The 20558-nt window shown below is 35.7% G+C and overlaps 1 protein-coding gene across 4 annotated transcripts; it reads left to right on the top strand.

Moving 5' to 3' along the window:
* Nucleotides 1-5767: 5767 nt before the first annotated feature.
* KLRK1 (killer cell lectin like receptor K1) lies at nt 5768-19795 on the top strand. Of its 4 annotated transcripts, XM_019436428.2 has the most exons (8): nt 5768-5881; nt 6856-6960; nt 9365-9469; nt 10648-10740; nt 12002-12037; nt 12417-12568; nt 12850-12953; nt 18377-19795. In XM_019436428.2, exons 2-8 carry the CDS (start codon nt 6921-6923, stop codon nt 18492-18494), a joined length of 648 nt encoding a protein of 215 aa, XP_019291973.1. In that variant the 5' UTR covers nt 5768-5881; nt 6856-6920; the 3' UTR covers nt 18495-19795. The 4 variants fall into 4 exon arrangements, with proteins under 4 accessions (XP_019291973.1, XP_019291975.1, XP_053751246.1 ...); XM_019436430.2 differs by lacking the exon at nt 10648-10740; XM_053895271.1 differs by lacking the exon at nt 9365-9469.
* The last annotated feature ends 763 nt before the right edge of the window (nt 19796-20558 follow it).

The raw sequence follows: 20558 nt of genomic DNA on the forward strand, positions 1-20558 counted from the left end.
CCACATTAACTACTCATAGCCTCCTGTTGACTGGAAGCCTTACCAATGACATAAATTGTCAATTAACACACATTTTGTATGTTATACATCTTATATGTTGTATTCTTATTATAAATTAAGCTAGAAAAAAGAAAATATTATTAAGAAAATCATAAGGAAGAGAAAATACATTCGCAGTATTGTATTGTCAAATATCCACATATGAGTGGACCCTTGTAGTTCCAACTGTGTTGCTCAAGGATCAACTGTGTATGTAATATATATATATATATATATATATATATATATATATATATATATCCTTATATAGACAGTATTTATTTCTGAAATATTTATGTAAATAATTTTTTTTGTTCATTGTTACATGCTTCTAATGTTTTCTTTGTTCGACTTGCCTACTCAATTTAATGAGACTAGCTGAATTTGTAACCAATAAATTCAGTTGAATTGCTATGGAATATTAATGTTCCTGGTGAGAAGATTATATATCTTCATGCTGTTGGGCTCAAGTTGGGCACTTCTGAGAAGAAATACTAAGAGGAAAGTTCATGGCTTTCTGTAGCTCCTTTCTCTCTGACACAAGAACCATCAATGTTCCAGATTGAAGCTACTTAAAAAAACCGTGTCCAGAGGTGAAAGTGATCTGGGTGACACCTATATGGTATAAGTAAGAAACAAAGTTCTCTTGCTGCAGATACCTTTTTTTTTGTTGATGTAATAAGACCCAATATTCTGAAATTATTTGTTACTGCATGATAACCTCACCTCTCTTGACTGATATACTGGTTTTGAGTGTTTCATTTGCTTTTTATTTCCTTTTGATTCCTGGCCAAGGCAACTAATCTTCCCTAATTGGCTTTCTCAATAACTTTCCATTGTAATTACTACTTTAGTATAGAATCCCCCAAATATGCATATGTATGTATATATGCCTTTTTAATATATTTTATATATATATTTATTTTAATGTAATATTATATATAGTATATATGTGTGTATATATGTATATATGTATATATGTAATATTATATATAGTATATATGTGTATATGTGTGTATATATATGTAATACTATACATATGTGTGTATATATACACATGCATCTTTGTTGCCGCCCACTAAAGAAGAAGTTTTCAGGCACCAGACTGAGCGGACGTGCAGGGCTGCCTCTGTGAGAGAGCAACAGCAACAGTAGAATGCATATAGCCTTTATTTCATATTTTATTAGCTATATGTATCAAAGAATATCGAAGCATGGAAAAAGAACACAAAGGGTCTTCAGACATTAACCAGACATACACCTGGTGGCTATGTGAAGGCATGCAGGAAGTACCTGTTAGTTTCAAGGAGTGTCAGGGAGTTACAGCAGGTTTTGTATCTTCACTGTCCTCTGGGGGTCATGGGGCTCTGTGTCCCATAATGCTATCGCGTTTGACAGCCTGGAGACCAGAACATTGCTGACGTTTCCGCTATTGTCCCATTCACCCTCCAGGACTTACAATACATTCTCTAGAAATAACTCCACATACCTTTTCACACAAGATCTCCATATGCTTTTCCGAAGCAAAGGCATAGTTATGCCATGAGAACATTGTAATACAGGCACTATTTGACTATAAAATACTTGAATGTAAAAATAATAAATGAACAAATACGCTTTTCCACTTAAAAATATTACTCCTGTGGGGGCACCTGCGTGGTTCAGCCGGTAAAGATTCTGACTCTTGTGGTTTTGGCTCAGGTCATGGTCTCGTGGTTCATGAGTTTGAGCCCCACATTGGGCTCCACATTGTCAGTTGTTTGGGATTCTTGGGAATCCCTGCTTGGGATTCACTCTCTCTCTCTCTCTCTCTCTCTCTCTCTCTCTCTCCCCTGCTTCCATTCTCTCTCTCAAAATAAAAAAATAAACTTAAAAAAATATTACTCCTGTGTTGGATCAAGTTGAACACAGTTAGCATATATGGCTACTTCATAACTTACTGTCCCTTTAAATCTTAGTAAAAAATTTGTGTGAAAAAGCTAGTTGTTTACCAGACCTTAAAAACAACATAAAATGAATACAGGAAAATATATTGTGAAATTACTTACAATAGTAAAATCAAATGCAACGGCATTCACAGAAAATTAAATTAAATATCAAATTAAATTATAAGGCAAAATTAAAGTAAATGTTAAAGTACAAATTAAGTCATTTATAGGGCAAGTATAGCAAAAACCAGGACTAAGAGATACAAGATCTTACTAAAGGTAAGAGGTCAGAGGGTATTTGGATGCTTAGGACTAATGTCAGGATAAGAATTTATAGACTTTCATGAAATTATTTAATTTTACTTCAAGATGATCTAGGCTATGTGGGCTTTTCTTGAAACTTAACAAAATAAAAATCAATAGATTTGGTCCTGTTGGTATGACTCTAAGAGAAAGGCACTCAGGAATGTGATTTGGGGCATAGAAGATACCAGAGTGTATGCTAAGTGTGCCGAAGAGACTCATGTACTACGTTATGACCACCTGCAGGAAGAATAGAAATCCCATAAGGCAGGGGCACATGGTGGTTCAGTTGGTTAAGCATCCAACTTCCGCTCAGGTCATGATCTGGCAGTTTGTGCGTTCCAGCCCTGCATTGGGCTCTGTGCTGACAGCTCAGAGCCTGGAGCCTGCTTCAGATTCTGGGTCTCCCCCTCTCTCTGTCCCTCCCCTGCTCTCATTCTGTCTCTCTCTCTCACTCTCAAAAATAAACATTTTTTAATTTAAAAAAATCTTTCAGTATTGTTAACATACAGTGTTATATTAGTATCAAGTGTACAATATAGTGAGTGATTCAACAATTCTATATATTACTCAGTGCTCATCATGATGAGCATATTCTTAACCCTCTTCACCTATTTCACCCATCCCTCCAGCCACCTTCCCTCTGGTAACCATCAGCGTGTTCTCTATATTTCAGATATTTTTACTTCGATATGTCCATTAGCATCCAGACTCAGCTCTCTTTCTCTGTCTTGTTTGATTTACTTTCTTGTTTTTGTTGACTTTAGAATTTGCCTTTTGGACCTGTCTCTGATCAGTTCAAAAATATTTACAGGAAAGTCAAGACTACAAAAGTTCCATCTGGTCCTGACCACATACCTTATACTTTCATTTCTGGGCAACTGCCCAGTAAATACCTCTGACCACATCCAGGTTCGGTGTCACATCTTGAGGTAAGCATCCTGCCGAGAGGACAGTTTCTCACCACAAAGTTGCACTGTGGCTCAACACCTCCTCCGCTTAGGATACACAGGAAGAGCTTAATACATGCTCGGCCATGTACGTCAAGACCAGTGGACTGGGGCTGGGAGGATGGTTATTCTCATTTAACAAAAGTAATTTCCCAGTAGTTTGTTGAAGTGGTGATGGGTGCTCTTAAATGACTTGAACCCAGGCTGTTTGCAAAGCACTGGTACTTTCTTTCTCCAATAGCTTTAAGAGGCCAGATAAATAATGTCCATATGAAGCCCATACGTATATTTTTTGTAGTCAGATGAACATTTCTGTACACATTTTTGTGAGTTTAATTTCATTTATTAGAAAGTATGCTTTCTGAAGATTATGTCGCATCCTTTTGAATTTTACATGTCACCACATGATCACTGTTGTTCAACTAGAAGGACCATAGCAGAGGAAGATCTTCCTCCCTGACAATAAATATATCATCAGAAAAAAATAAATAAATAAATTTAAGGCCTTATCTGTTTAATTTCCTATGGTGGTCTTAAATGTGCTGAAAAATCTCCACAATAACATTGAAAAGAAGGGATGTTAGAGACTGCTTTGTTTTATGATTTTCCAAAAGACTATTAATATCTCAAAGTTAAGAACGATATTGATATAAATCCTCTCATATGTCTGCTAATGATTGTTTTTATCATGAAAAGGTGTTGAATTACAGCAAATGCGCTTTCCACCTTGATGTAATCATATTCTATTTCTTTAATCTATTGTTTATAGCAAATTACATTTAATGATTTTTCTTTCAAAGGAAAACTATTACACTCCTGAAATAATCAATTTGATCAACTATATGAGTATTATACACTGTTCGTTTTGGTTTAGTGCTGTTTTAGGATTTTGCAGCAATTTTCATAAATGAGATTGACTTTTCTTTTTCCTTTCTTAGCATATTCTCACCTAATTTAGGCACCAAGATAATTCCACTTGTAGTGAAAGAAATAACAACTATTCCTTTTTTCCACACCATCTAGAAGAGTTTGTGTAAGTTATAATGCCTTTTTCTTGAAAGTTTATTATTTCTCTCCTGTAAAACTATTTGGCATTTGTGTTGACCATATGGGAAGATTTCAAATAACCTACTGATTTCATTATTTTTCTAGCTTTATCAAAGTTTGTGGAATCAGTGCTTGTGTATGTTAATTGTATGTGATACATATTGTACATAGCTTGTTACAATGTCCTATTGTTTTATTAGCTAAAGATTATTGCCTAATCATGATCTCTGATTGAATGGACTTAGATGCACTGATTGAAGTTTGTTTTCATGAGCTCATATTCAGTGAAGAGTTAATGGGAGTGACTGCTTTTTCAGATATTCCTCTCCAGTGTCTTTTTGTTTATTTAAAGCGTCCCATGTGTATTATACTAATGAAATAATAACTATTATTATAACATTATAAAGAAGCCCAAGTACCTGCTTTTAAATAAACCCTTTATTTTATGATAGTCTTAAATTTATAGAAAAATTGCAAATATAGTACAGAGAGTTTCCATATACCCCATCTCCAGTTTCCTGTATTAACAGCTGACATTATGACCCATTTGTCACAATGAATGAACTGATACCGACATATTTTAAATAAAGAACATACTTTTTTCATGTTTCCTTAGTTTTTACCTAATATCTTTTTTCTGTTTCATTAGCCCAGCAAGGATACCATATTACATTTAGTCATTATGTCTCTTTAAGCTCCTTTTGGCTGTGACAGTTCCTTTTATCATTTCGTAATGTAACAAAAATTATGAGTAGCTAAAAACCAGAATATTAAGACATTAGTTGATTGTGTTGCTATTCTGGCATACGATTTGGTGCTATTGTTCTGAATAATAGAGAGTAATACAATGAGTGACGTTTAAGGAAAATAGAGAAAAGGACTTATTTATTAGGAACAGAGATGGATCTGAGACACCACGTATATCATAAATGAAATCATATTGGCTACAAATTGATAATTGTTTGAGCTAGACATATGATGGTTCATCATAGAATTTTTATTTTGTACACACTTTATATTTTTATAATTAAAAGGTTATGTATGTACACATATATGTCTATTCACATGTATGCATTTATGTGTGTGCATATACTTATACATATAATATGAAAGATATCTTTCTATAGTTCCAATTTACATGAAATATATCGCATACTTGGTTCCATTCAAATTTATAACAGCATGTGCACAGGATGATTAAGAAGTTAATTTAATTTTCTTATTTGTTTTCACACAGTACTTACAGCCATATTTTAGAACAATTTTTCACTTTTAATTCAGAAAGAGATTATGTAATCCCATCATAACTCTCTTAACTCTGGGGAACTTCTTGTCACTGGATTAATCATTTTAAGTCATAAAATCGTGTTCACACCTCACATTTATTTCATCTGTTAGCAGAATTTTCTGTGCTGTGATAAGGCGGAAATACTGTGGTTGTTTTGTGTTTTTTCACAAGGTGAGATTAAAATAACATCTGTCATATCTCCCTCAGGGATCAAAGGTGACATCTCTAGTTTTCATTCTAAATTGGTAACCCAGGACATGTCTCAATTTTTCAGTTGTCTAGGAGGCTTTTATCCACAAGAATCAAGATCTTCCTTCTTGGATCAGGTGTGTTTCTTGTGTGTGTTTGTGTTTCTGACAACTATTAGTCGAGAAATGAGAAATTCTTGAGATTTCAAAATCAAGAAAGTTTCCAAAATGATTTACACCATAAGGGAATTATAACTGCTTTTTAACTGTTTGAATAGAATTGTGGAGGGTAGAGAATGCGTCTTACTTCTGAAGTATATACCCTTTTTTCCTGTATTCGATGATGAGTAGAGAGGATAAACTTACTGAAGAGTAAGTTATGGTGTTGCTGTAAAGATGGAGTGGTATCATCAAACAAAACTCCAAGAATGAATCTACTTTTGGGATTAAAGAATGGAATTTCAACTTGAATTCTCACACCTGAGTTTTCTGGGCTGGTGCCGGGCACTTAACCTTCTGTGATACACAGCTTTATTTGCAAAATGAAAAACATAGTTGTTACTTCCAACTACTGTGATCAAATATGAAATGGCTTTTTTTAATGTACGCATGATACATAATTATTAAATAGCCATTTTTTTCCTGAGGGTTCTTCTAGACAGTATAAGATGTTACTATATAAATATGAGATTATTTTTGCTAATGATGGTGATGACAACTTATAGGTGATGATGATGGTGGTGGTGATGATATGGACAGAAGTTGAATTCGTGTTGAATTAACAACATAAAATAACTATAGATAGAAAATTATGTGTGTTGTCATTCGATATCAGTGATAAAAAATATTTCTGATTACGTATCTTAACGTAGGTGAATTAAAACGCCTGTTATTTTTTTGAAATAATTATTTATTATTTTGTAACCAAGAGAAGTTTAAAAAATTAATTTTACCTGGTTTATTTACCTGGCTTTGTATGAACTCTTATTTTCATTTTTTTCCTTTATACGAACGGTAAAAATACTGTTACATCCTCATTTTCCTAATGAAGATATGTCATCTCACCCTAAGGAAAGAAAACAAGAAAAAATGCCCAATTTTATTTTATTCAGGATTCCTTTGTAAAACGAAGTTTTTTTGATCACCACTGGCGTAAAGAAACAGTCATAATTATACAATGAATCTGGTCCGAGATCGGTGGGCTTGTCACAACATGGGTATGTACTTTCCACTTAAATGTGCAGTTTGGTTTGTGTATAATTTTTTTTTGTTTATTTATTTATTATGAGAGAGAGAGAGAGTATACCAGGGACAGAGAGAGAGAGATGGAGAGAGAGAATCCCAAGCAGACTCTGTACTGTCAGCGCAGAGCCTGACATGGGCCTCAAACCCACAAACCATGAGATCATGACATGAGCTGAAGTCAAGAGCCAGAGACTTAACCAACTAAATCACCCAGGCACCCTGACTTGTATATAATTTTTTAATAATTTTTTAATGTTTATTTTTGAAAGAAAGAGAGAGAGCACGAACAATGGAGGGGCAGAGAGAGGAGACACAGAATCTGAAGCAGGCTCCAGGCTCTGAGCTGTCAGCACAGAGCTGGACGTGAGGCTCGACCTCATGAACTGCAAGACCACGCCCTGAGCTGGAGTGGGTCGCTTGACTGACTTTGCCATCCAGGTGCCCCTCTGTAATTGCTACGATACCTAGAATTTGATACAAGCACACAAGGCATAAGAAAGCAAATTACTCCAGGGGTGCCTGGGTGGCTCATTCAGTTAAGCGGCTGACTCTTGGTTTTGGTTCAGGTCATGATTTCACAGTTCTTGAATTCGACCCCACATCAGTCTCTATGTTGACTGTGCAGAGCCTGGTTGGAATTCTGTCTCTGCCTCTCTCTCTCTACCTCTCCCCTCCTCATGTTCTGTCTCTCAAAATAAATAAATGAACACTAAAAAGAAGAAAGCAAATTACTCTGATTCACTTATGTCCATTTCATATTATGTTCATGTTATATTTTAAATAAAGTTTTCAAAAACTTGAAAAATTTTTCCTCCTTTTTTTTTTTTTTATTAACTACCTAAAGTAAAATCTTTCACAATCTGAGGCAGCCTGAAATAGTGACAGCATAATGATTTAGAGCTGGAAGAATGTTCCACAGACTTTCACCAGTCTCTAGCTTTGAGATCTGAGGGCAATCCACAGCTTCTACGCACTTAAGTTTCCTTTTTCTATCGAGTAGAGATATAAAACACGCTATATTGACCTTAGTAGATTTCTATTTCTAGCATTATATTAAATAAGCAACATGAGGGGCGCCTGGGTGGTTCAGTCGGTTGAGCGCCGACTTCGGCTCAGGTCACGATCTCGCGGTCCATGAGTTTGAGCCCCGCATCGGGCCCCTGTGCTGACAGCTCAGAGCCCGGAGCCTGTTTCAGATTCTGTGTCTCCCTCTCTCTGACCCTCCCCCATTCATGCTCTGTCTCTCTCTGTCTCAAAAATAAATAAACGTTAAAAAAAAATTAAAAAATAAATAAATAAGCAATATGATTTTGGCCACCTGTAACATTCAATTTCTTCATCCACAAAATAATACCTACCCTCTTCACATGTTTGATAATTAAATTACATATGGTATGTACAAAAAATGCTTCAGTATAATTTTAAGTATAAAAGATAATTAGTATTAACATTCCATTTGTAAAAGGTAATGACTGCTATCTCAGGAAGAGAGCAAAATGATTTTTTACTTGTTTTGTTCAGGGACAAGATTCTTTATGTGTCTTTATCTTAAAATGTGATGCCTTATTATTTTATTCATTGTATATCCTTCACTTTAAACAAAAACTAGGCATTTAGTAAGTGTTTACTACATGATGAACATTATTGATACTAAATGCATATTACTTACTTTCACTTTTTAAAATATCCATAACTAATTGTACTGATGTCCTTTGTTCTTTCCTTTTCTCTTTTTTCTTATCATTTCTTCTTCCTTCCTTCCTTCCTCCCTCCCTTTCTTTCTTTCTTTCTTTCTTTCTTTCTTTGTTGTTAACTTAGCAAATGTGGCTCCATGAGTTAAACACATATCTAACTCCTTAGGCCCCTGTCTTTCTTATTATACACTGTCTTTATTTTATTTTAATTTTTTTTAATTTATGTATTTATTTTGAGAGAGAGGGAGAGAGAGAGAGAGAGAGTGCACGTGCAAGTGAGTGGGGAAGGGTGAGAAGAAAGCGAGAGACAATCCCAGGCCAGCTCTGTGCCCCTCACGAAATGTGAGATCATTATCTGAGCCAAAACCAAGAGTCGGACACTTAACTGACACCCAGGCACTCCTACACTGTCATTATTATAATGTTTGATTTCATTGCACATTAAGAATTGACTTATTTTAATAGAACGGAAGATCTTGCTAGAGAGATTTTGCCATAGAATAAATCTAATTTTAATCATCTTAAAAGTACAAAAATCATAATCATGAAGTAGTATAAAACAAAAGTAGCTTGATGTTATTGAAAAGGGACATGAATAGAATGGCAAGTGAAGTTGTGAAAATGTGTGACCCAAGTGGCAGAAAGGCTATGACTCCTATTGGCCTGAATTGTTTTCATCTAGCCATGGACGCAGTCCGTAATTCCAACTCTGAGCTGGTATATAATGGTATTTCCACAAGACCAAAGAGAAGGCGTGTATTAAACACAAGCAAATATAGAGAAAACCGTAAGTTCCACGTCGCATCTATTTGTCTGCTCTGGGTATGTTGAGGGGAATTGTGGAATCCGTATGATTAGATCAGTGGCAAACATTCAGTTTATTTTACCTTCAGGAGGAAAGCAGAAATGAAATTCACTCTACTATACTATTGGAATATATAATACAATTAAGCAGAAACTGTTCAGTTTGGGATTTTTTTCATGCTCTGCAAATGATGAGATTATCATTAACATAATAATGACAATTGAGACTGTAGTTTCTTGAGTTTCTTTTCAAGTTTTCATCTAAATTCCAGTTAATTAACATAGAGTGTAATATTAGTTTCCGGTTTGGAATTTAGGGATTCATCACTTCCATGTAATATTCAGTGCTCATCACAAGTGTGTTCCTTAATCCCCATTACCTATTTAGCCCGTCCTCACCCATCTCCCCTCTGGTAACTATCAGTTTATTCTCTGTAGTTAAGAGTCCGATTCTTGGTGTGTTTCTTTTTTCCCCTCTATGTTCATTTATTTTGTTTCTTAAATTCCACATATGAGTGAAATCATATGGGGGACTTCTCCCAGAGAAGAACTCAAAACGATGTGCAATTATGTAAAAATGTATTCATCTTGTGATATCTAATAGCAAAACTAAGAAACAATTTAAATACACATTGGGAAAAAAATTAAAGACTGTCAGGAGATTTTTGTCCATATACCAATGAAAGACAATGCAAGAAGCTATGTATAAAAATTTGACAACTTTACAAGACATGACGTGGAATAATCTCCAAGATATTTCCTTAAGTGAAAAAAACTCACGGGATATTTTGTGCAGTTTCTTAAAGGTGTGTTTTTAAAAAGGGATTGAAGGGAACTGTCTGTATCTACATGAAAAAGTTCAAAAATTATAACCATGATTTATACTAAGGAGGAAACTGGGGGACTTTTGTGGAGAAGCAGGAGGGAATATGTATGCATTTCTATAGTCTGTCTTTTTTTAATCATTTGCAAAGTACCTATGTTACTTGTTCTGGGAAAAATAATTAGGGTAAAAGTACTGATCCCTTCCTATTTAAAAAAAAAATCTAATGTTTATATTAAACATGAGCATACCAAAAATGTTTAATCCTTATTTTCTCATCTTTCTCACTCTTTTTTTGTTTGTTTGTTTGCTTGTTTGTTTTCTTTTGTTTCTTACAGCATCTCCATTTTTCCTAGTCCATTCCATTGCTATAGCTCTGGGGATCCACTTCATTATTATGGTAATGATATGCGGTGCCATAATCATACATTGTAAGTGACAGTAGAGAAGTAGATGGAGCATTCTTTTTTTTTTAATATGAAAATTTATTGTCAAATTGGTTTCCATACAACACCCAGTGCTCATCCCAACAGGTGCCCTCCTCAATGCCCATCACCCACTTTCCCTTCCCTCCCACCCCCCCATCAACCCTCAATTTATTCTCAGTTTTTAAGAGTCTCTTATGGTTTGTCTCTCTCTCTCTCTCTCTCTCTCTCTCTCTTTTTTTCCTTCGCCTCCCCCATGGTCTTCTGTTAAGTTTCTCAGGATCCACATAAGAGTGAAAACATATGGTATCTGTCTTTCTCTGTATGGCTTATTTCACTTAGCGTAACACTCTCCAGTTCCATCCACGTTGCTACAAAAGGCCAGATTTCATTCTTTCTCATTGCCAAGTAGTATTCCATTGTATATATAAACCACAATTTCTTTATCCATTCATCAGTTGATGGACACTTAGGCTCTTTCCATAATTTGGCTATTGTTGAAAGTGCTGCTATAAACATTGGGGTACAAGTGCCCCTATGCGTCAGTACTCCTGTCTCCCTTGGGTAAACTCCTAGCAGTGCTATTGCTGGGTCATAGGGTAGATCTATTTTTAATTTTTTGAGGAACCTCCACACTATTTTCCAGAGTGGCTGCACCAGTTTGCATTCCCACCAACAGTGCAAGAGGGTTCCCGTTTCTCCACGTCCTCACCAGCATCTATAGTCTCCTGATTTGTTCATTTTAGCTACCCTGACCAGTGTGAGGTGGTATCTCAGTGTGGTTTTGATTTGTATTTCCCTAATGAGGACTGAGGTTGAGCATCTTTTCATGTGCGCATTGGCCTACATAGAGCGTTCTTGACCTAATGGTTGCAATGCATTACTTTGATTAGCATTCAGATGCACAGCAACAAAAACTAATAATATTGGACGTGTCCTTATATTTTTGCTATCCGTCTAGAAATTTGTCAACTACTTTTGCTAGAACTGTAAGTTACTAACAACACAAACCCTTTTACTAATTATGGTTTTTTGTTATTGAAATATGTCTCACATACAAGGTTTTAGGTGTACAAGGTAATGATTCCACACTTGTATACATTACTCAATGCCCACTGCGGAGAGCATAATCTCCATCTGTCACTATACAAGGTCATTACAATATTATTGACTATCCTCCCTGTGCTCTACTTGTCATCTTTATAACATACTTATTTTACAACTGGAAGTTTGTACCTCTTAATCCTCTCAATGATTATTTTAATAGCATTATTCCACCAAGAAGCTCCACTTCCTTTACAAGGTAAGTGAAAGTCTTCTAATATTTTGAAGCACAAATTACATGTATCTCTGTATAATTGGGTATAGGCATGTATCCCACAGTGTTAACAAGAGCGTGTATAAGAAAATGATGAATTCTTGTCCGTAATCCGTAGCGTTCCAACATTTTTATTTTATTTGTTCATCTTTTAATAATGAAGGAGTGCTCCTAAAAAGCAGAAAATACTTAGTCTTTGGCATCTGTGTATATATACAAATGTGTGGGGCCATGTCATTGGAGATGATCAGATTGGCTCATCTGAAATGTTAGAGTTGGAATAAAAGGTATTTAATTTGTCTAGGCAGAATCTGCTATAATGCTCAGACCTGTACAGAATTAATAATATATTCCCCCTTTCTAGAAAGTTATTGTGGCCCATGTCCTAAAAACTGGATATGTTATAGAAATACCTGCTACCAATTTTTTAATGAAAGCAAAAGCTGGTACCAAAGCCAAGCCTCTTGTGTGTCTCAAAATTCCAGTCTCTTGAAGATATACAGCAGAGAACACCAGGTTGAGTATTTATTTTAATTTCCCTTCCTCTATTTACTCCTAATCACTGGACTATTACCTGAAACATAAGAGGGGCACTAACCCAGATATGTCTATCCTAAGTCTTTCTGCATTAAAAATAAGAAAGCATTTTGTAGGTATTAGGTATGGTGTTGTTTAAGTCAGAATTAGGCTAGAGGACAGAATCCATTTCCCTGAGTGTGAGGAAAAAATGATTACATGATTATGGCCTTGAATTAACTAAAATTCTTAGCACTGGTTCTATTTGTGGTTTCAACCAGGATTTCCTAAAATTGGTGAAGTCTTATCATTGGATGGGACTAATACAAACTCCTCCAAATGGATCATGGCAATGGGAAGATGGCAGCATTCTCTTACCCGACCAGTAAGTTTATACCAATAGGTGTCTCTTCGGGGGTTTGTCCCTAAACTAGCCCTGTGGTCTTTCAATGATCACGTTACTTCACACAATCCCAGGATGTTCCCATATTCTAATAGTTTCAGCAGAAAGCCCTGGGGGCCTAAATTTAGGATATTGTGGAGCCGAGCAGCCAATACCACAACAATGAGTAACATTAATTGCAATGTGCCAAGTGCAGTGCAAGGTAAGTCTAATACTACACCCTGTTTACAGATAAGGAGACTAAAGCAGAGAGGTTAAGTATCACATATATTCATTCTTTCAGGTTTTACCTGAATTGTTGAGATACAATTACATTCAAGAAACTGCATATATTTGAAATGTGCAATTTGATAAATTCTGAGAAAAGTATACATCCACAAAACCGTTAATAACATCAAGATAATCAACATTTATCACCTGCCAAACTTTCCTTTGCACCCTTGTAATCTTTCCTTCCTACTCCTTTCTTTTTTTTAATGTTTATTTATTTATTGTGTGTAAGAGAGAGAGAGCACACACGTAAACAGAGCAGAGGCAGAGAAAGAAGGAGGGAGAGAATCCGAAGCAGGCTCTGTGCTGTCAGTGGAGAGCTCAGACTGGCGCTCCATCTCACGAACCATGACATCATGACCTAAGCCCAAATCAAGAGTCGGACGCTTAACTGACTGAGCCACCCAGACGCGCCTCCTTTCTCCCCCTTTCTACCTACCTCTTTCCGTCCCCAGGCAACTAGTCTGCTTTCTGTCACTATAGATTAGTCTGCAATTTATAGAACTTAGTATCAATGGAGGCACTGCTGTTATGTCTGGCTTTTTCACTCGGGATAATTATTTTGAGATCCAGCCACCTTAAAGCATGTATTAAGAACTAATTTCTTTTTATTCTTGAGAGATATCTTATTTATGGGTGTAGTTCAATTTGTCTATCCTTTCGCCTGCTGATGGATATTTGGGTAACTTCCAGTTGTTGACCATGAACAATAAAGCCACTTGCTATGAATATTTGTGTACAAGTCTTTGTATGACCATAGGCTTTCTTTTTTCTTACATAAATATCTAGGAGTGGAATGGTTGGATAATAGGTATGTCTTTGACCTTTTAAGAAACTGCCAAACTACTACCCAAAATGACTGTGCCATTTTACCCTCCCACTAGCAGGGTGTGAGAGTTCCAGTTGCTCTGCATTATGGGCGACACTTGTTACAGTCCGTTATTTAAACTTGTTTTATCCCCTTGATTAATTGACCCCTTTGCTACAACATAGTGACCTCCTTTGTCTTGTGTGACTGATTTTGACTTAAAGTCTATTTTGACTGCCATAACTATAGCCCCACCTGCTCTGTTTTGGTTATCATTTGCATGGAATATGACTCTCCATCTGTTCACTTTTGGCCTATGTGTGCCCTCAAAGCTAAAGTACGTCTCTTATAGGCAGCATATTGCTGTATCTTGTTTTTAATCCATTTAGTCAGCCCATAATACATCATTTTCCCTCCTTCTGACTGCTTTAATGATTTTTCTTTATAACAGGATTTAAGGAATTTGTCCATAATATGCCCTGGGTTAGTTTTTTCATATTTCTTGTGCTCGCGTTTTGTTGAGGCTCTCGGATCTGTGAGTTTATAATTTTCAAGCACAATTAGAAAATTTAACTACCATTATTTCTTCAAGTGTTTCCCCTTCTTCATTTCTCTTTTCTCTTCCCCAGACACAGGACAATTACAGATCCATTAAGCAAGTTAGAATTGTGATGAACTGGTGTTCTTTTCACTTGTTTTCTTTGTGTTTCATTGTGGATATTCTCTATTGTCCTGAATTCAATTTTTTAAATCTTTTTTCCTGCAATATCTAATTTTCACTACCCTTTCAAGTGTATAGTTCATCTCAGACACTGACCTTTTCATTTCGGAAGTTTGATTTGGCTGCTATTTCATGAATCTTCCATGTATTTCTTTAACTTTTTTGAATATATGGAATTCAGTCATCAAAACTGTCATGATATCTGGGGCGCCCGCGAGGCTCAGTCGGTTGATCGTCCAACGTCAGCTCAGGTCATGATCTCACTGTTTGTAGTTCAAGCCTCGCATTGGGCTCCCTGCTGTCAGCTCAGAGCCTGGAACTTACTTCAGATTCCGTGCCTCCCTCTTTCTCTGCCCCTCCCCTGCTCGTGCTCCGTCTCTCTCTGTCTTTCAAAAATGAATAAGCATTAAAAAAAACCAAAACCAAAAAACCAAAAACCTATCACAATATCCTTGTCTGTTCATTCTAACATCTGTGTTCGTTCTGGGTCAGTTTTAATGGATGGATTTTTCTCCTCCTTATGGTCACATTATTTTGTGCCTTCGCTTACAGTTACTTTTCTATTAAATTTCATACACTGTGAATTTCACCCTTGTTTAGTGCTACATATTTTTTGTCTCTAAAATTATTCATGAGCTCTTTTTTTTTTCCCAGGACACAAATAAGTTACTTGGAAACAGCTTGATCTGGTTTGGCCTTGCTTTTAAGCATTACTAGAATGCTCAGTCTACAATGAATTATGCCCCACTACCAAGCAAAGACACTTTTAAGTAATCTACCCAAAGCCTTTTGAAATTTGAAGTTTTGCAATATGGCTGGTGAAGACGGGCATGATTTTAGACCCTGTGCAAGCACTAGGAAAGTTTTCTTACACACATGCATTAATCAATACTCTTAAATACGCAAGTGAGATCTTCTGCATATCCTCAGATCTCTTTATTTGTTCACCTCTCTCATCTCAAGTCCTATGTCCTGTGAACTCCAGCCGTCTGGCTCTTTGTGGACTCTCCAGTATCCTATGTATTCCGTTTCTATAGCCTGCTTTTTTAACCCCTTGATTATACAGCTCAACTGGGCATAGCAGGACCACGTGACAACATCCTAGCGCTCACAGAGTTTATGAATACAGGCTTATTCTTTTGGATGAATGCAAGGGTAGCTCGCTTAAAAGGTCACTTCTATCACTTAGGATACCTGGCTTAGTAATTTCACCATGTTAGCACAAATCTCAGAAATAAAACCGAAGTGGTTTGTCAGGTCTGCTACCCTTAAGTCTCGTGATATCACAGAGGAAACAGAAGTTCTTTGGACTCTAAAAGTTTTTAATTCGTTACTTCAAGTATACTTTACTTATTTGAACCTCTAATTCTGGAGTAAGTAACAAAAACATCACAACAACATCCTTGCTAATGTCAGGTTAATTCGGTTCTTTCTGTCAGACAGTTTTAAGCACTTTATATGTATCTTCTCATTGAAGACTCTTAAAAAGCATCTAACAGAGATCATTTTTAACCTAATTTTGTGGGTAAGGAACAGAATCTTAGAATATATAATAATTCACTTACGCTATAAAACGAGTAATTGTGGTAGAGAGTCAAATAAATCCCTTTCTTACACTACAGCCAGAATTATCATTAAATGACTTTAAAGAATCTCTTCTCACTGATTTTGACATTTACTTTGCTTCTTTAATGCTTAGTTGGCAGTGATCAATGAATGACCTCTTACTGTCATCTTTTTCTTTCAAATGTCCCCTTATATTCATTGTCAGGGACTATTCATTATATATTTAGAATTTAGATGTCCCAGTTTACCTTAGAATTGATCTGGGGTGATCTCATTTCTGTATGGCTGGATTTCATTTTTGGCAAAAAAAAAAAATTATTCTCTGGAAATACTAATAAAATTTTGTATCACCTTATCTCAACATTTATCACTCTGCAAGTGCAAATGTTTGTTTTGGAAGCCAAAGCAAAACAACTAGCATATTAAGTTTCGTTTTGTGAATGTGATAAGTATTTGTTGAGCATTACTCAATTTCCAGAAACCATACAGAGATAACTACAGGGATGAATAGTACAGAACTCCATCAAGACTTTCACACTTCAGTCAGAGATATGGTTTTAAACAAGTAAAATCCAGAGTTATGCTGTGGTGGACATGCTATGGGAATGGTATGGGAAAACAGACACAGAAGCTGAAAGGAATAGAAAAACAAAGTCCGATTTAAAAGTGAAAGTCTAATGTGCATAGATTGAGACCAACTAAGAGCAGTTACTAAAAATTTCTTAATTGTTTTTTCTCTTATAGTAGGTAGTGGTTTCTATAAAGGCTGAGTTTCTTCTCTTGTCCTTTTTTTATTTTTTTCAAAAAATTTTAATGTTTGTTTTTGAAAGAGAAAGACAGAATGTGAGCCTGGGGAGGGCTAGAGAGACAGGGAGTCATAGAATCTGAAGCAGGCTCCAGGCTCTGAGCTGTCAGCACAGAGCCCGATGTGGGGCTCCAACCTATGAACCTTGAGATCATGACCTGAGCCAAAGTCCGTCACTTAACTGGCTGAGACACCCGCTCCCCATCTCCTCTTGTCCTTTTAAATACGTACTATCAGACCACAGTCTTTCTTTTTTTTTATTGTTCTGATTCACATCAATTCATCATCACTCTTTGCTCAGCCTTCTATTTCTCACCTGTTCCTAGCAGAAAACAATCACCAGATTCCAAGGCAAAATAGATACACAGATAGAACTGTCTCTAGATGGAATGCCTACACACACACACATGCACATATATATATGTTTAAGTTTATGTTATAAACACATATATATATTTATATACACCTAAACATACACACATATGTGTGTATTTAATACATATGTATATTATATATTAAATAATATTATATATGTATGTATATACACATATAATATATAAGAATTTTACAATTTATTTTTATTTCCTTACCAGGTAAAGTTGCACATATCTAAAGAAGATTGTTTATTTTTGCATAAAACATGATATCTGCTGACCTCATTGAATTCTAACTTCATTTCTAATTTATTTGTTTAAAAAAACATTTAAAAACTTTCATTTCAGGGCTCCTGGGTGGCTCATTCAGTTAAGTGCTAGACTCTTGATCTCAACTCAAGTCATGATCTCATGTTTTGGCGCGATCCAGTCCTGCATTAGGCTTCGTGCTGACAGCATGGAGCCTGCCTGGGATTCTCTGTCTTCCCTGCTCTCTGCCCCTCCCCACTGTCTCTCTTTTAAAATAAAAACAAAACTTTTTAAAATAAATATAAACACAAAACTTTTTCAAAAACCTTTCATTTCGCTCAGGTACATATACCAAGAGAGCCTAGACTCCCTAAAATGACAAATTTCCAATGTAGACAAAATAGTGACCTATACTAGAATGAAACTACTTTTTATAATCGAGTTGGCTGTATTCTGCATATCTTTTAACTAAGAGATACCAAGCATGGTCCTAAAACATTCTGAAATGATATTACTTTAATACTTATTTTTAAATAAATTTTATTGCATTTTTTATATTTATGTATTCATAAAGTAAGTCATGAATATAATTTGTCTTTCTCTCTAATCTAGACTAACCATGGTTGACATGCAGAATGGAACCTGTGCAGTTTATGGATCAAATTTTAAAGCTTATACAGAAAACTGTTTAACTCCAAACACATACATCTGCATGCAGAGGATTGTGTAAAAGCTGATGATGTATAAAATATAAAAGATTCAAACACACAGAAGCCTTTTGCCAAATGTGCTGTGGAAAAAACTTCCAGCAGAAAATTCCACCAATAATTATTGTATTATTTTTCCATCTATGACCTGACACAAAAATAACCTTGCAGGGGAATAAAGGCCAATAGTTAAAAAACTTATCTTCCATAAGAATGTTTTGTTTAATTTTTGCAAAATTTTGGGTAACGAACAGATTCATTTTTACATTTAATAAACTGTTGATGAAACCCAGGGTTGAACTAAATTTCAAACTACGAGTTTATTAAATGTACACAAAAATTTACACTAAGAAGGCTTTTAGAAATTTTGAAAATCAAATAAATCTAAACTGGGTGAAGGGTATATGAGGGTTCGTGAAATTTACTATATTGAAACATTTTCAAAATAAGGGTTGAAAGGTCAACAGATACACCCTCAAAATTTCAAAATGGCACTACTATTTTAATACAGCACATTTTGGTAGAAATTGAATTACTTACTCCCCCTAGTACTGCGCTGACTGCTGCAAAATACAGAAAATGAAGAATTGAGATTGAAGCGGACTTTCTAGGCTTCGAGGCAAAAATGGCATTTCAGTGTGAAACCCGTGGAGCGACCAAGATGTTTCTCGGCAAACCAGTAGGATGAAAGAACTCTTGGCAAATGGAATAATAATGTGCAAGTGAGCAGCAGTTGGAAGAGTCTGTGACTCTAAAGGAAGCCACTTTGTATTGATAGGTCTGGTTCTGCGTTTTATTTGTTCATTCATTCGTCTGTTTTAGATTCCACATATGAGTGAAATCCAATAGTATTTGTCTTTCTCAGCCTGACTTATTTCACTTACCAGAATATTCTCCAGATCCTTCCATGTTGTCAACAAATGGCACAATCTCATCCTTTTTAAGGGCTGTGTGATATTCCATCGTATATGTCCATATATATCTACCATGTCTTCCTTATCCATCTGTCTATTGGTGGACATTTAGGCTGCTTCCATACCTGAAGCGAACGTAACATTGTGTATCTACTATACACAAACTGAAAAAAGTTACGAAAAAAAAATCCATTTTGATAAGAGCAGAATGATGAAGAAGACAAGGAGCTTAAGAAGGGGAGGAGAGAGAAGCAGAGGCTAAATCCAGAGGTGTGGACCTTTGTGCACCCATTATAATTTTGGTTTTCATTCTAAGTGCACTTGCCATTTGTGTGTTTTGTGACAGGCATGAAGCCATGGATTGAACAGCATTTTCATGGAAAATTACGATAAAATGTCATGAAAAAAATCATTTTCTTAATTTTTTTTAATGCTTATCTTTATTTTTGAGACAGAGAGAGACAGAGCATGATCGGGGGAGAGGCAGAGAAGGGGGGAGACACGGAATCAGAGGCAGGCTCCAAGCTCCGAGCTGTCAGCACAGAGCCCGACACAGGGCTCGAGCTCGCCAGCTGCGAGATCATGACCCGAGCTGAAGTCGGATGCTCAACCGACTGAGCCACCCAGGCACCCCCCAAAATTGTTTATTTTCTACATAGTCAATCAAGGGCTGAGAAATGTGTTGGCCCAAATTAGTTTTTACATACTTGTGTAAAGTAATATGCACCAATCATAATTAACAAAGCTTAGCATTTAGTCAAGTTTGTTTTAAGATTTTATTATTAAATATTTAAATCACAGAGAGTGAAATGTTCTCACCCCCACCACAACAATAAAATGATAATTATATGAACTGCTGGATTTGTTAACTAACCTTATTGTGCTACTCATTTGTATTGTAGATTTGCTTTATGTATCAATTGTATTTTTAAAATCCATAATATTTTATATAGTTATAAAGAGGCAGAAATGTGAAATCAAGCTTATTCAATGTAGTATTAAACTATCTCTGTCTTTAATATCAATTTTATCCTTGTCAATGTTAAGCTAGCCTATGAAATGTATTTAGAAATGCTTTTTCTATTTTCCAAAACGGCTTATATAAAATTGAAAAATATAACCATGAAATTTTCAAAGAAATCTTCCTGAAGTCCTCTGCTTCTCTTTATGGAA

Source organism: Panthera pardus, unplaced genomic scaffold, assembly GCF_024362965.1.
Source record: "Panthera pardus isolate Hobbes unplaced genomic scaffold, ASM2436296v1 HiC_scaffold_6, whole genome shotgun sequence".
NCBI lineage: Eukaryota > Metazoa > Chordata > Mammalia > Carnivora > Felidae > Panthera > Panthera pardus.